The sequence below is a fragment of the Dipodomys ordii genome, unplaced genomic scaffold (assembly GCF_000151885.1).
Source record: "Dipodomys ordii isolate 6190 unplaced genomic scaffold, Dord_2.0 Scaffold24, whole genome shotgun sequence".
NCBI classification, from domain to species: Eukaryota; Metazoa; Chordata; class Mammalia; order Rodentia; family Heteromyidae; genus Dipodomys; species Dipodomys ordii.
In genome coordinates, this window is record NW_012267240.1 from 7,542,426 (window position 1) to 7,556,361 (window position 13,936).

The 13,936-nt window shown below is 40.6% G+C and overlaps 1 protein-coding gene across 1 annotated transcript in view; it reads right to left on the reverse strand.

Annotated features, from left to right (window-relative positions):
- Positions 1-2,259: 2,259 nt before the first annotated feature.
- Myo3a (myosin IIIA) overlaps positions 2,260-13,936 on the reverse strand; it is a 172,856-nt gene continuing 161,179 nt past the window's right edge. The window contains exons 29-34 of the mRNA XM_013014592.1: positions 12,141-12,247; positions 10,119-10,159; positions 7,888-8,031; positions 4,078-4,091; positions 2,409-2,434; positions 2,260-2,364 (exon numbers count right to left, since the gene is read on the reverse strand). Of these exons, the coding sequence (XP_012870046.1) occupies positions 2,260-2,364; positions 2,409-2,434; positions 4,078-4,091; positions 7,888-8,031; positions 10,119-10,159; positions 12,141-12,247 (437 nt within the window). The remainder of the gene's footprint in view (positions 2,365-2,408; positions 2,435-4,077; positions 4,092-7,887; positions 8,032-10,118; positions 10,160-12,140; positions 12,248-13,936) is intronic.

Below are 13,936 nucleotides of genomic sequence, written 5' to 3' on the forward strand. Positions count from 1 at the left end.
TTGAAGTATAAAGATGCTTAAAAACAAACCTTCGAACACACACACACACACACAAACACACACACACACACACACAAACATACCCCCCCCATAGATCAAAATAAGAGGGACATAGAAACTCCTCATCCCAAACACCTAAATTTAACTGATTTGTGTGCGACTTTTAAATCGCATGGCGCCAGAGTCCTTTAAATCAGGTGGTAGGATTTATTCGAAAACAATGTAGACACACTCCACTCTCTTTTGTCATTCCTTAAACCTCTGTCCCTAGACAGCAATTTGCCTTTTTTTTTAAGTCTTTCATTTAGTAAAAGAGCCCCATTCCTCATCCTCCCCGCCCCTCTCTTAGTTGATTCTAACAAAAGAGTGCTGGAGGTAATAATTACCGTCATTAGTTCACAAAGGAGGCAGCTAGGGACTGGGGGGAGGGGGAGCTTTCTGGGCAGAAAGGCAGACCCCCCCCTACTTTCCTTGGATGACCTATTTCTAGTTTAGAGATCGTGTTGCTGAAAAAAAAATCTGGTTCAAGTGTTTTCCCCAGTGTCCTTTCAGGGTTTAAATGTGGAGGGTCAGAGAAAGAAAGCAGGGATACAAAGGGAGAAAGAAAAAGAAGAGAAAACAAAAATATTACATTGTTTAACCATAGTCCATTTTCCAGTTTCACTGAAACAATGAGGGTTGGGGAGTGGGGAGTTTAGGGGAGAGGGTTGCTTGCTTCTCTGTCCAGTGTGGGAAGAGCCAGGCTGCCAGGGCTTTTGGGTATGCAGGGGCCAAATGGGAAGCCAGGATTGAAGGGTGGGTCTGGGTGGGAAGCAGAGCTCCTCTGCACTGCACCTGCTTCTGAGGGCTTCCTGGTAGATCTATAGGTTGGAGTGCAGGAGGTTAAACCTCAGAGAAGAGATTCTCCTGTCTCTACCTACACCCATCTATGTGCTTCACAGAGCTGGTTTGGCTGGTATTGGGGCCAGTCTAGCCGCTCCTTGGGGCCACACACCAGGGCTGACTCATCCCTTTGCTTCCAAATCCTAGTAGAGGGGAGGCGTTAATTCCCAGAAAGTGCATCATAATTGATGACTTGGGGCTTAAATCTGCCCCAGCTGAACTTTTCCCCTGAACTAGCTATCAAGTTGTAAAATGAAGAGATTGCACAAGTCCCTCTCTTGAGAAAATGTTATCACCAGAGACTCAACAAAGGTTATCAACCTCTTATACTCCTAGTTGATCTCTCCCAGCATCTTCTGGCTCAGGACCTTTGGGTATAAGGCAGAAGGTGCCCTCTGTAAGGACAAGCTCTGTCCTGGCCAGGTCTTTCTGTGGATTCAGTTGTAGGTGGAATTACTTCTTCACTCTTTCATGCCCTCTCCAGGCTGAGAAGACTTGGAGAATGTCCTCCATACAAACCATGGTTGTTCCCTAGAAGGGCTTAGCCATGTTCACAAATGTTGCAGTTTGCTGTCTCAGGCAAAAAAAAACCTCTCCCCTCTGTCCGGTACCTTCCCTCCTCATCCAAATGGACTCAAATTCAGAGCAGCTGCTCTACATCTGCAGAGAAGAATATAAAATCTGACATTTCTGTTCACAGTCAGGGCTAGAGTTTTTCTAAGCGGGGACCAAAGAGAGGTTTGTTTGTTGGGGGGCACTAGGCAGATGGTGCATTGGAGGTTTGGAGATTTCATTGGGAGGTAAGCTTGGGCATTTTAACTTAGGTGACTGTAGGTTTATTTGAGGTGGCTAGGGGTGAGGGTTTGCAGGAGACTCAGGGGAGCCTCAGCTCACCCAAAGGGAACACAGCAGACCAGCATTGCAAATCACAGACTTTACAGGGTGCTTCTTTTATTTAGCAATCTTAATAACCAAGGGAAGGGCAGGTTTAAGTTAGGGATGGAGTTGATCTTAGAAGTTCTTCCCCACCCTGCTTTGTTCTGGAAAATTCCACCCTCTCTGGAGTAGACAGTGGATCTGGGCAAGCTGTTTGCAAGAGAGAAAAAAATAGTCGATACTACCAATGTGAAAGAGGAGAGAAAGAGGGACAACAGCTCAGGCACAGTTGAGTCCACAGAAGCAGCTGCTAACAGGTGACAGGGACCCTGATGGCCAGTCAGTAAAAGGACACGTGGATGTGTGTGTGTGGGGTGGGGGGGAGGCAGTCTTTAAAAACACCCAAGGGTGATTCTAGCATTTAAGGAACAAAGGCAGTCTCAGTCAAGGGCTTTTTTTTCTTCTTCTTTTTTGTCTTGGAGTGGCCACTTAGTGGCTGGGCTACAACTTTTGCAGGAGTCGCTGGCGCTGGGAGGTTCTGCGCAGGAGCCTCCGGTAGTCATAAGGGTTGTCTGCTGGCCCGCTGTGCTCCTCCTCCTTTTCCTCCTCCTCCTCCTTTTCTTCTTCCTCTGGCTCCTCCTCCTCCTCACCGGTCGTTTCCTCCGCTGCCCCGCAGCTGCAAGGGAGAGCCCAGTGTTAACTCGCATCTCCAAGAAGGGCGGATCCTCTTCCTCCCTCGTTCCACCAACCACAGGCATTTCAGAAAGGTACAATCAAAATGTAAGGCCAATGGCCTTACATGATTCTCAGCAAGTTTTCAAAATGAGAACGGGGCGACTTTGTCTTTGGATGAGAGCTAAGAAAAACATCAGAAGGTGGAGAGCAGGAAGACAAGCTTCCTTTGGATAGAAATAATCACAATCAATAAAACAAATATTGATTTTGTTACCTTAATTTTAGTATACTTTCCTCAAACAGGAAAAAAACCACAACACCTCAAGATGCCTAAACAGGTACTCTTATTTCCCTTCCCTCCCCAACTGCTCAGATGTTTTCTTTAGAGACACTAACCTAAATCAAATCAACCGTTCCCACAGTGACAATGATGGTGTTACTTATGTTTTCAATGAGGATGCCTAGCCAGCTTTCCTGGACTCACTGCTGGCAAGCTCATCCATGTTTACTTTCAGATTCCTCCATTTGCCTGGGGAAGTGACTCTCTCCCTACAGTGTAGTTAAATAGATCCCTTCATTCCTTCATTCACTCATTCATTGAGTGCCTAACTAAATGTATATATTTGGGGTAAAAAAGACTTTTTTTCTCCCATGGAGTTTGAAGTCTAGTGTGGGGGAGGACCGCATATAATTTTAAAGCATCACATGGTGAATGCTATAGAGAAAAGCAAAGCAGGTAGGTACTGGGGCAGAGGGATGGTGGGTGGACAAGCTGTTTTGTAGATGATGAGGGTCAGGAAATGCCTTTATAAGGTGACATTTGAAACGAAGCCTGACAAAAGAGAGTGAAGCATGCAGATAGATCTCTTGGGAGAAAGAACAGTCACTTCAGGACAATAGATCAACTAGGGGAAAAGTACTAAGACTACAGGGTATGGATGATGTTCAAAGACCAGCAAAGATGCCGTTGTAGCTTGAATAGAATAAGCAAGGGGTGGGAAAATAAGGGATGAGAGCAGGGGATTGGTTGAGGGTAAAATGCTGCAGATAATTTTGAGGCCATGACAAGGATTTGACATTAATTTGAACTGAGAAAAACAGAAGGGCTATGAGGGGAGAAGAGACTCACAAAAGGATTTGGTTGTCCACCTGGTAGGAGGGAGGCCTGTTAAAAGATACTGCCACAGCTCTAGCAAGACTGGTAGTGGTAGGGACTAGACTTGAGGAGGAAAAGGTGAGGACTGTCTAGGTTTTGACTATACCTGGAAACGAGATCCACAACATTGGTCTAGCCAATGAATTTTTGTACCTGACCCCCAAAGTACAGATAACAGGGGCAAAAATGGGCAGATGAGATTACATCAAACTTGAAAGCAACTAAATAGTGAATGGATAAACCAGAAATGGTAAGAAATACTTGCAAGTGATATAGTTGATAAGGGGTTAATATTCAACATGTGCAAGAAATCCCAACAATTCAATATCAACTAAGACAATAGCTTGGTTTTTAAAAAAAAATGGGGAAAGGCCTCCAACAGATGCTTCTAATATGAAGACATATAAATGGCCAACAGGAACGTGAAAAAAGTTATTATTAATCATCAGGGAAATGCAAATTAAAACCACAATGAGCCATGAGCTTACACGGGTTATGGTGACTGTTGAGAAAAAGAAGACAACAAGTGTTGATGAGGATATGGAAAGAAGGGAACCCTCACTCACAGTTGGTGGGAATGTAAAGTAGTGGAGCCATTTGAAAACAATATGTAAGTTCTTCAAAAATTGAAAATAGAACTTCTGTACAATCAAACATTCTCATTACTTGGTGTGATTTGAAAACAGTATTTCAAAGAGATACCCATGTGTATGGAAGCCTCACCTAAGATGTGGAATACACTAGGCACTATGTTGAAAATGAACTGTACAACTTGGGGGGGGAGGTGGATTGGGAGAGAAAAAAACTGGTAGAAAATGAAGGAAGAGGTGACCCTGCTCAAAGAGAAATTTAGTCATTACCTAATTTATGTAACTGTTGCATCATCTTTACAATAAACTGTACATCATCTTTACAATAAAAATTCACATAAAAGGCATGGAATAAACCAATGTGTTTATCAATGGATAAGCAGATTAAGAAAAAAACATGGCTTCTATGCACAATGATAATGTTTTTTGATTTTTTTTGGGGGGGGTTCAGTTGTGGGACCTGAACTCTCAGCCTGGGCGCTGTCCCTCAGCTCTTCAGCTCAAGGCTAGTGCTCTACCACTTGAGCCATAGCACCACTTCTGGCTTTTTTCTTTTTGCTTATGTGGTGCTAAGGAATTGAACTCAGGGCCTCATGCATGCAAGGCAAGCGCTCTACCACTGAGCCACCTTCCCAGCCCTGGTTTTTTAAAAATAGGGAAATCTTGTCATTCTGGACAATATAAATGAGTCTGGAAGACACTATGCTAAATGAAATAAGTCAGGTACAGAAAGACTTGTATCCCATTTGTGTGTGAAATCTAAAAATGTCTCGTAGAAACAAGCAATAGAATGATGGTTATTGTTGCTTAAAGGATACTGATTTATAGGGAGAAATAAGTTTAAGAAATCTATTTTACAACATAATAGAGCTTTACAACATAACTAGAGTTCATGATGATTGAGTACTGAAAATTGCCTTAAAAGCAGATTTTAAGTATTTTCAAAACAAATATAGTAAGCATATGAGGCTTATGATATGTTAATTAGTTCAGTTTAGCCTACATGTAGTTCAAAACACCATGTTCTACACCATAGTATAGTGATTTTTGTTTGGCAATTAAAAAATCCACAATGCATTAGATTTATCATTGCTCATGCCTCTTACTTTGAGACCTATTCATACATTGCTGAGTGATATCAGTAGTTGGTATAATTGTGAGTCTAGCTGTGTGTGTATATTCACACACACACACACACACACACACACACACACACAATTATTCTTTCTACAATGGCATTATCTAGTCTTAAATGTCTCTGAATTCTCCAAAAATGTTTCTTCTCTTTTGTTTTTGTTTCCTATTTTTCAATCTTGGATCTTATCAAGTTTAAAGCACGGCCTTTGGCTAATTTGTCTTCACAGTCTTCCTTAGTTTAGAAAAAAATCCCTTCCTAGAGTTACCTTGTTAATTTCTGTTACATCAGTATATTTTCCTTCTAGCATCAATCCCCTTGGATGTGATGACCATATTTTATATCTTCTTGTATTCACCCAATCCTTAAATCATATCACAAGGCTCTGCATAAAATGGCAATATTAAGCCGGGCACCCTGGCTCATGCCTGTAATCCTTACTCACGAGGCTGAGGAGCTAAGGATCCTGGTACCAAGCCAGCTTGGGCAGGAAGGTCTATGAGACTCTTATCTCCAGTTAATTAACAAAAGAAGCCTGAAGTGGAGTTGTGGCTCAAGTGGTAGATTACCACCCTTGAGCAAAAATCTTAAGGGACAGTACCTAGTTCCAGAGTTCAAGCCCTAGTACAGGCACAATAAACTAACAGACAAATAAATTAGTAATACTGAATCAAGGTTAAAGTCATTGGCTCTAAACTCATAAAGTTTCATGTTGAAGTTTCCTGGCTTCATTGCTTATTGTTTAGGTGACTCTTTGCAGTCATTAAACTTTGCAGACTTAGCCATTAAACTTTACACACTGTCTCAAAATGTTGTCATGAGGATTAAATGAGATAGCAGCTGTATGCCTGGAGCAGGCCAGTACGCAGTACTAGCTGCTGGCACTCTGATTCTATTGATGTGTGCACACTCATGCACGCATGTGCTGGCAAACACACACACAGACATTCATGGACAATAGGCAGTATTTCAGGGTGTTATCCTTTTAGAGCAGTTGTGTATATATCTTGGCTGGGAGAGGATGAGTATATTGCGTATGAGGCAGAGTGGTTGGCTAATATGGGAAGCAGATTATCAGTAAAAACTATTGAGTTTAGGTTCCTATCTCAAGAGGAGAGCTGGGACAAGTCATTTCGTCTTCTGGGTACTTGTGCTCTCTTATATGGAGCCATGTGGTGAGACCAGGGCTCCATTTAGACTCCAACATGTTACAGTTTTTGATTCGAAGATGGAAGAATACATCTTCTTTTTGGAGACAAGGGGTAGAAGTCATAGCTCAAGTAGATACTAGAAAAGCAAATAAAGATGACAGTAACCACTACTATTGACAGATGTCTCTCTTTTATCAGTTCATTAAATATTTACATTAATATAAGGAGGCAGCTGTCAGCAAATCTTGTTGCAGATGCTGAATTTGGAGCTTAAAGATGTTAGAGACTATCAGGTTCATCACCCAAGCATAAAGTAGCCCATTCGAATCTAAGACTCTGGAATGAAAACCTCTGCTCTCAACCAATCACATCACAGTGTAGAAGAGATGGGTGAGGAGGCTACTTTAGGCTGATGAAGAGGAGTCTGAGTATGATAGGATGTTAGTTGGGGGTTTTGCATGAAGAATTCTCAATTTCCTGTCATTACTCCCATTGCCCATATACCTATTTATTTTATTTTAAAGATGCTGTACAGAGAGGTTACAGCTACATCAGTAAGGTAATGAGTGTATTTTTTGTCGGGCATTGTTACTTCCTCCTTTGTTTTTCTTCCATTATCCCTTCTTTTCCCTACCTCCCGCACTCCCCGACTCCCCTCCCCCAAAGTTGTAAGGCTCATTTCCAACATAGTGTGTTGTGACTATCATTGTTGCAATGGGTCATCTTGTGACCTTGTTTCAGCATTTTGTTATTTCCTTTCCCTTCCCCAAATTAGATAAATGTATAGATAAGATGCAGGGTACCAAAATCAAATAGTGACAAGAGGGATATACCATAGGAAGAAGAACATACAAAAGCCATATATCTATTTTTATAATTATGCACATTCAAGCTCAAACTTCATAAAGATTTTTTTGGGGGAAAGAAAAAATTTCCCAAAAGCAGTAAATAAACTGCAAAAGAAAATAATGTCATAAAGGTGGTAGCAAGGTGAAAAATCCAAGAACATATATATTTTTTAAAGAACATGTTTTTCTATGAAACTTTCCCTAAATTATTTGTCATCTCATATCTCTGATTCTGAATATTATAAGCAATTAATTAAGAATCCAAAAAGTGATTAAAATTACATTGGTTAGAACTTAACATAGGCTATACATGTGATATATTCCTAGGATAATTAGCTTATCATCTAAACCAAAATATTTGCTACTAATATTTATACCAAGAAGGTAGACAGAAACTGGATTTTGCTGAAGAAACTGAAGTGATTTTACTTTGGAAAGCTAAATGATTTCGAAAAATAAGATGCAATTAGTAAGAATACTATGCCATTAGTCTGCACATGAAATGAAATTGCTTAAAAATAAAAATTTGGGAATAAAGTTGAACAGACTGTATTTTCAAGTGTATTATTCTTACCTTTCCTTAGCCTTGAAGCGCTGATTCTGGAGTTCTTCATCTGGATTTTGTGCTCTTGAAGTAGGGCAATAATCCTTTGGTCCAGAATGGTTGGACAAAAATTCCCTATAATAGAAATCTTCCAAATCTAATAATTTTCCCTGACTGTAAATGAACACATAAACATATCATAGTATTAGTCTACATTTCTACTCAGTTTATAGACACATTTTCTTCTTTTTAAAATACTCCGACTAACACATACCTGCCAATGGAAGAAGTCTTGAGATGTGCAAAAGTAGTAAATTAAAGTAAATTAAAAAACAAACCCTCCCATCTCTTACCTTGAATAGAACATTAGTGGATGGAGCAGCTTTTCTTGCTTCTGTCAGTGCTAAGTTGGCATGGCGCTGGTAGTTTTCAGAACAGACAGTGACTACAGGCAGTATTCTGATATGGTCTGCCTCTAACAGGGCCTACAACTGCTTCTTGAACCACTGCCAGAAAAGCCAGCCTTTATGTATGAGCACAAAGCATTCCCAAACTTCATCAGCCATTGGCACCCTGATAAATATCTGGCTTCCTGACCTTAAGTTATCACTTTCACACACAGCCATTGGGCTTCCTCCTATCCTTTGGCCTTTAGCAGGTTGGTTTCTGTTTTAGATTTTAGTATTCACACAGGACAATGCACACAAAAGTGTGTCCTTGCCCATTGTAACAATGAGATGTTCAAGACAGTGTGTTGAAAATGAACCTCACAACTTTGTGGAGGGGATGGGGTGGGAGTTGGGAAGGTGGGGAGGAAAGGGATGGTAGGGGAAGTACAAAGGAGGATGTAACAATGCTCCATAGGAAATGGACTCATTACCTTGCTTATGTAACTGTAACCCCTCTGTACAGTATCTTTGCAATAAAATAATATATTTTAAAAAAAAGTGTGTCCTTGGATCCACTTGGGCCAAGGCTGGTTCTGTGGTGCCCAGGATCTGTAGCCCCATGGTTGGAGATAAACAAGTATCTTTCAAAATCCACTGCTTATAGGGAAATGTGTTTCAAGTGGTAGATTTATATATGGACTTAGATAATTTATACATGGACTTGGATAATTTATATATAGATGTCCAGGACATGACTGATTCATAAACAGGACACTCTGTGTTTGTGCATTTTTCTATTAAGAATTTTTGTGTTCTTAAGCTAGGTGCTAGTAGTTCGTGCCTGTAATCCTAGCTACTCCAGAAGCCAAGATCTGAGGATCACAGTTCAATGCCAGCCTGGGTAGGAAAGTCTGTGAGACTCTTATCTCCAATGAACTACCAAGGAGCCAGAAGTGGTATTGTAGTTCAAGTGGTAGAATCTTAGCCTTGACCTTAAAAGCTAAGGGACATCAGGTCCTGAATTTAAGCTCCAATACTGGAACAACAACAAGAACAACAGCAGTAACAATAACAACAATCCCCCCCAAACTCCAAGAAAAACAAAAACAAAGGAACCTCTGTATTCTTAATGGAAGAACCATCTTTTTGTTCTGAGTAGTGTCTGGAAATTAACTGATGTGACTTTTAGTTATAACAGTGGCATGATATTAAAACAGTAAAGCATTAATAGACTGAGATCTTATATGGTAGGAAACACAAATCTTGCTGTTATGACTCTATAAAAATCATAAGGCAGGGGCTGGGAAGGTGGCTCAGTGGTAGAGCGCTTGCCTTGCATGCATGAGGCCCTGGGTTCAATTCCTTAGCACCACATAAGCAAAAAGAAAAAAGCCAGAAGTGGCGCTGTGGCTTAAGTGGTAGAGTGCTAGCCTTGAGCTAAAGAGCTGAGAGACAGTGCCCAGGCCCAGAGTTCAGGCTCCACGACTGGACCCCCCACCCAAAAAATCATAAGGCATCAGAATTAAAGCCATGCATTTTGGAAGACAAAAAGCAAGTAAATACATGGATAGGGCCAACTTCAAATTACCCAATTAAAACCACCCAATGGTTTTAATCAAAGTCTATTCGAGATATATAACTCATTCTAAATATATAAGAGTTCTTAGTGAATGTCTCATACAGCTTTGGCTCAATATATTTCCAAAAGGTAAGCTTTTCTAAGTTACATAGACAAAGCCACACATTTACTACATAAATATGTTAAAATCCCTTTAGTTTCCAAATATGATTTTTTAGTCCTAATTTGAATTTAGGGATTCATAATTTTGTTCTTATTAGATGACTTTTTGGAAATCTAGACATAATAGTTACCTGTTTTTCCTTGGTTTTCGTTTTTCCTCTTGGATTGACTTCTAAAGAGAGTAGAAGAATCAAAAATAAGTAGCAATAAAGTAAAATCACAGTATAATGATCTATAACATTATGATCTTAATGGCAGATGAGAAAGAGGGAGGAGTCAGAACAATAAGTTACTAGTTTGTAAAATTAGTTGGCAATTCACAAAGGACTATATAGCACAGAATTCTATATCGAATGTCCAGGCCAGAAGCCACAAAGTTAAGATGTGAAGGAGATCAGTAACTGCCTAGGTCTTGAGGAAATGCATGGAAGGTAGAGAATGACCCCTAATGGGTAGTGCTTCTTTTTGAGGTAACGAAAATGTTGCAAAATTGTCTGTTGATAGTTGTTACAAAAGCCATTTGATTGTATATATACATATATATTTCCAAATATTTCTTTGTTGAGATTACATGACTATATAAATTTCACAATACTGTAGCATAGTTAGATTTAGAGAAAGTCACAAACACTTTTAGTTGTTTATTTTAACTACATAATTTGGATGATATGTGATTTATAACCTAACAAAGCTATGTGAATGCATGTACTCATCTGGTGATATCTCAGTATGCCTGCTCATGAAGACTATGTAAAAATTTCAGGCAGCTTGATATTTGAGTTTGGAGATTAAAGTTTATACTAGACACAAAGACTTAGAGACAAGTAGTAGCTGAGGTCCTGATAGCTGATGAAATTATCTAAAAGAAATGACAGAGACTAAGACGAAACTGTGGTAAAACCAAGAAGGAGAGGAACTTCCTGGGAAAACTCAAGAGAGAAGGAAAAGAACCACATAAGCTTGGCTAACTGGGTAGTTAAGTGTAAGCTTCATATTTTCTGCCAACAAGGTGTTGGGGTTCTACTACATTCTCTGGTTCTCTAGTTGTCTGGATTCGAATACATTCTCAGCAGATGTGTTAAAGCATTGTTAATGGAGGTACCAGGGTTGCAAAGACCCCGAGAGCCCAAGAGAAAGATAGATGCTCACTGGCAGTTTCAAGCAGTGACCTGATAAATAGTCCCAGTTCCAATAGAGGTCTTGGAAGGAATCTTAACTTCATGCTGATGGAATTGCTGAGCTATTAAGTTTATGATTTAGTGACATTTTCTGGGATAGGCTGAGATGGATGTGATTAGAATCAGTGAGAAGAGGCCTGAAATAATGCAGATGAGAAATGGTGGTCTCTCAACCCTCCTACGAGGGTAAGAGAAGGAAGAGGACATGGAGGGAGCTGTTGCAGGCAGAAGCCATAATGTAGAGAAACCAATGTAGGTATCAGGCATGAGACCTAGGAAGACTTCCATGCTCTTGGTTCAGGAAACCTAGTGGATGACAGAAACATCCATGGAGGTCAGAAAACAGTCAGAAGACAGGAGAGGAAGAGCAGCCTAGCAAGAGTGATGCCTGTGAGTTCTCCTGCTGCATACTGCGAGTGGGGCCAGCAGACCTCAATAAAATGAACAAGCCTTCCATGGGGTTGATACATCCTCACCCTGTATCACAAGATCTTAAGAGATGCAATGTGGAGACAACATTAAAGACTGTTGTAGGATTAGACACACAATGAATGTAACCAGGCCTCATTCTAGGCCTGAAATTCAGTAGAGGTTCAGTAAGGGTCTACTTCTCCTTTCCTCCCCTTTCCTCTAGTTTCACCATAATGCATCCCTTCATGCAAATGTCCCTTTCTGTAAAGCTCTTCCATGATGGACTTCCCTTTCTGGGTTGATATTTGCATACAAGCTCAGAGAAAGCTGCTGGGAGGATGTGTCTGGTACATGGCCACAAGACAGGCCTGCATCATAAGGAAGAGGACTGGAGGACAGCAAAGACTCCAGATATTCATTTGGGGAAGAGTCACCAAAGAAGAAACTAAGAGGTGTCTCTGTTTGGTCTGACCTTCCTCTGTGGCAACATAATATAGCCATGGTTTCCACATTGGCCTTCAGAGGACACCATGACTCTCAGCTGATCCTGAGCAAGTCACTTACGTGCAATAGGTAATAGTATGAGGAGTCTTCAGGGTTATTCAATGTTTTGGGTTTCCGGGGTCGTCTTGGAGGTCTCGATATTTTTGGTTCTTCTCCTTTAGAGATATCTATGAGGAAGGTGATCACACACAAGTATTTGATTCCAAACACTTCTATCATGCAATGTTTTCTTTCTGGGATACATAAGAAATTTTATGCATACAAACAAAGCTGAAGCTGGGACAAAGACAAACTATATTTGATCACCAAGCAACCTTGATCAGAGTCCTCACTACAGGGTTTCCTCCTCTTGTCTGTGGGTCTGGGACTTTGAGAATTAAGAGAGAGAAGAGAAGAGGAAAAAGAATAGCTGCACAGTCTGGTGATAGAAAACTGGGTACAGTGGTTCAGAGGATGCAGGAGGAGAGGAGTTAAAACTAAAAGAAAAACCTTAAATCACACAATCTGCTGGCCAGGCCATCTTCACTTTGAAGTACCATCTCACATGCTATGGATCAAATGACTGTAAGTCTTATCTTAGATGCCTATTTAGATTTAGAACTTCAAATTGTTAGAACTTTCAGATTTTGGCAGGCACCAATGGATCATGCCTATAAATCCTAGTTACTTAGGAGGTTGAGATGTGAGGATCCTGGGTCGAAGCAAGCCTGGGCAGAAAAGTCTTGTGAGACTCTTATCTCCAATAAACTACTCAAAAAAGATGGAAGTGGTGCTGTAGTGCAGTGGTAGAGTACTAGAGTACTAGAGCACAAAGAGGCTCAGGGATAGGGCCCAGACCCTGAGTTCAAGCCCCAGGATTGGCAAAAATAAATTATCAAAGAAGAGTACATTTTGTTATTTTTTCCTGCTCTTTCTGTCAATATCACCCAGTCCCCAAAGCTGGAACAGCATTGTCTAAACTTCTGAAGATCTGCCTGCTTATTTTTTTGGTGTAGATTACAAATATATTTCTGTTTGCAGAGTTAATAGGCCTCTTCTTAAGTATTTCTATTTTTTCATGGTTTCTTTTTAAAAATTTTTATTGTGAAAATACTGTACAAAGGGGTTACAATTACATGGGCAAGATAATGAGTACATTTCTTATCAAGCATTTTAGCCTCCTCCTTTGTTTCCCCTTTGTTTCCCTTTCCCATCCTCTCCCCGTCCCCCACCCAATCCTCCCCCCCCCACCAAAGTTGTAAAGTTTGTTTTTCCACATAACGACTTGTACATCTCATTGTTGCAATGGATCCACCTGTTTCCCTATTTAAACAATTTGTTTTTTCCCTTCCCCTCCACAAATTATACCAACCTCAAATACAGTGAAAACAGGGGTTATACCATGGGGGAGGGACATACAAAGCAACAAAGAAATAATCTTATAAATGTGTTAGAAACAATCACCTGAAAGAAAAAAAAACATTTGAATACATATCTTAGGGTTCATTTCCCTAACATCAACTTATCTGACCTTTTCTGCTTGATTTTTTCATGGTTTCTGCTGACTGTGTAGGAATGGCTTGTAGGCAGATGCATTAGCATCAGGGTGACTTTTGGGAGTGGCTTCTATGGGACAAAGATTACATTCAGAGCTGGGCACTGGTGGCTCCTACTTGTAATCCTAGCTACTCAGAAGGCTGAGATCTGAGGATCAAGGTTCAAAGCTAGCCCAGACAGGAAAGCCCCTGAGACTCTTATCTCCAATAATCCACCAGAAAACCGGAAGTGGCACTGTGGCTCAGGTGATAGAGTGCTAGCTTTGAGCTGAAGAGCTCATGGTCAGCGCCCAGGCCCAGAGTTCAAGCCCCATGACCGAC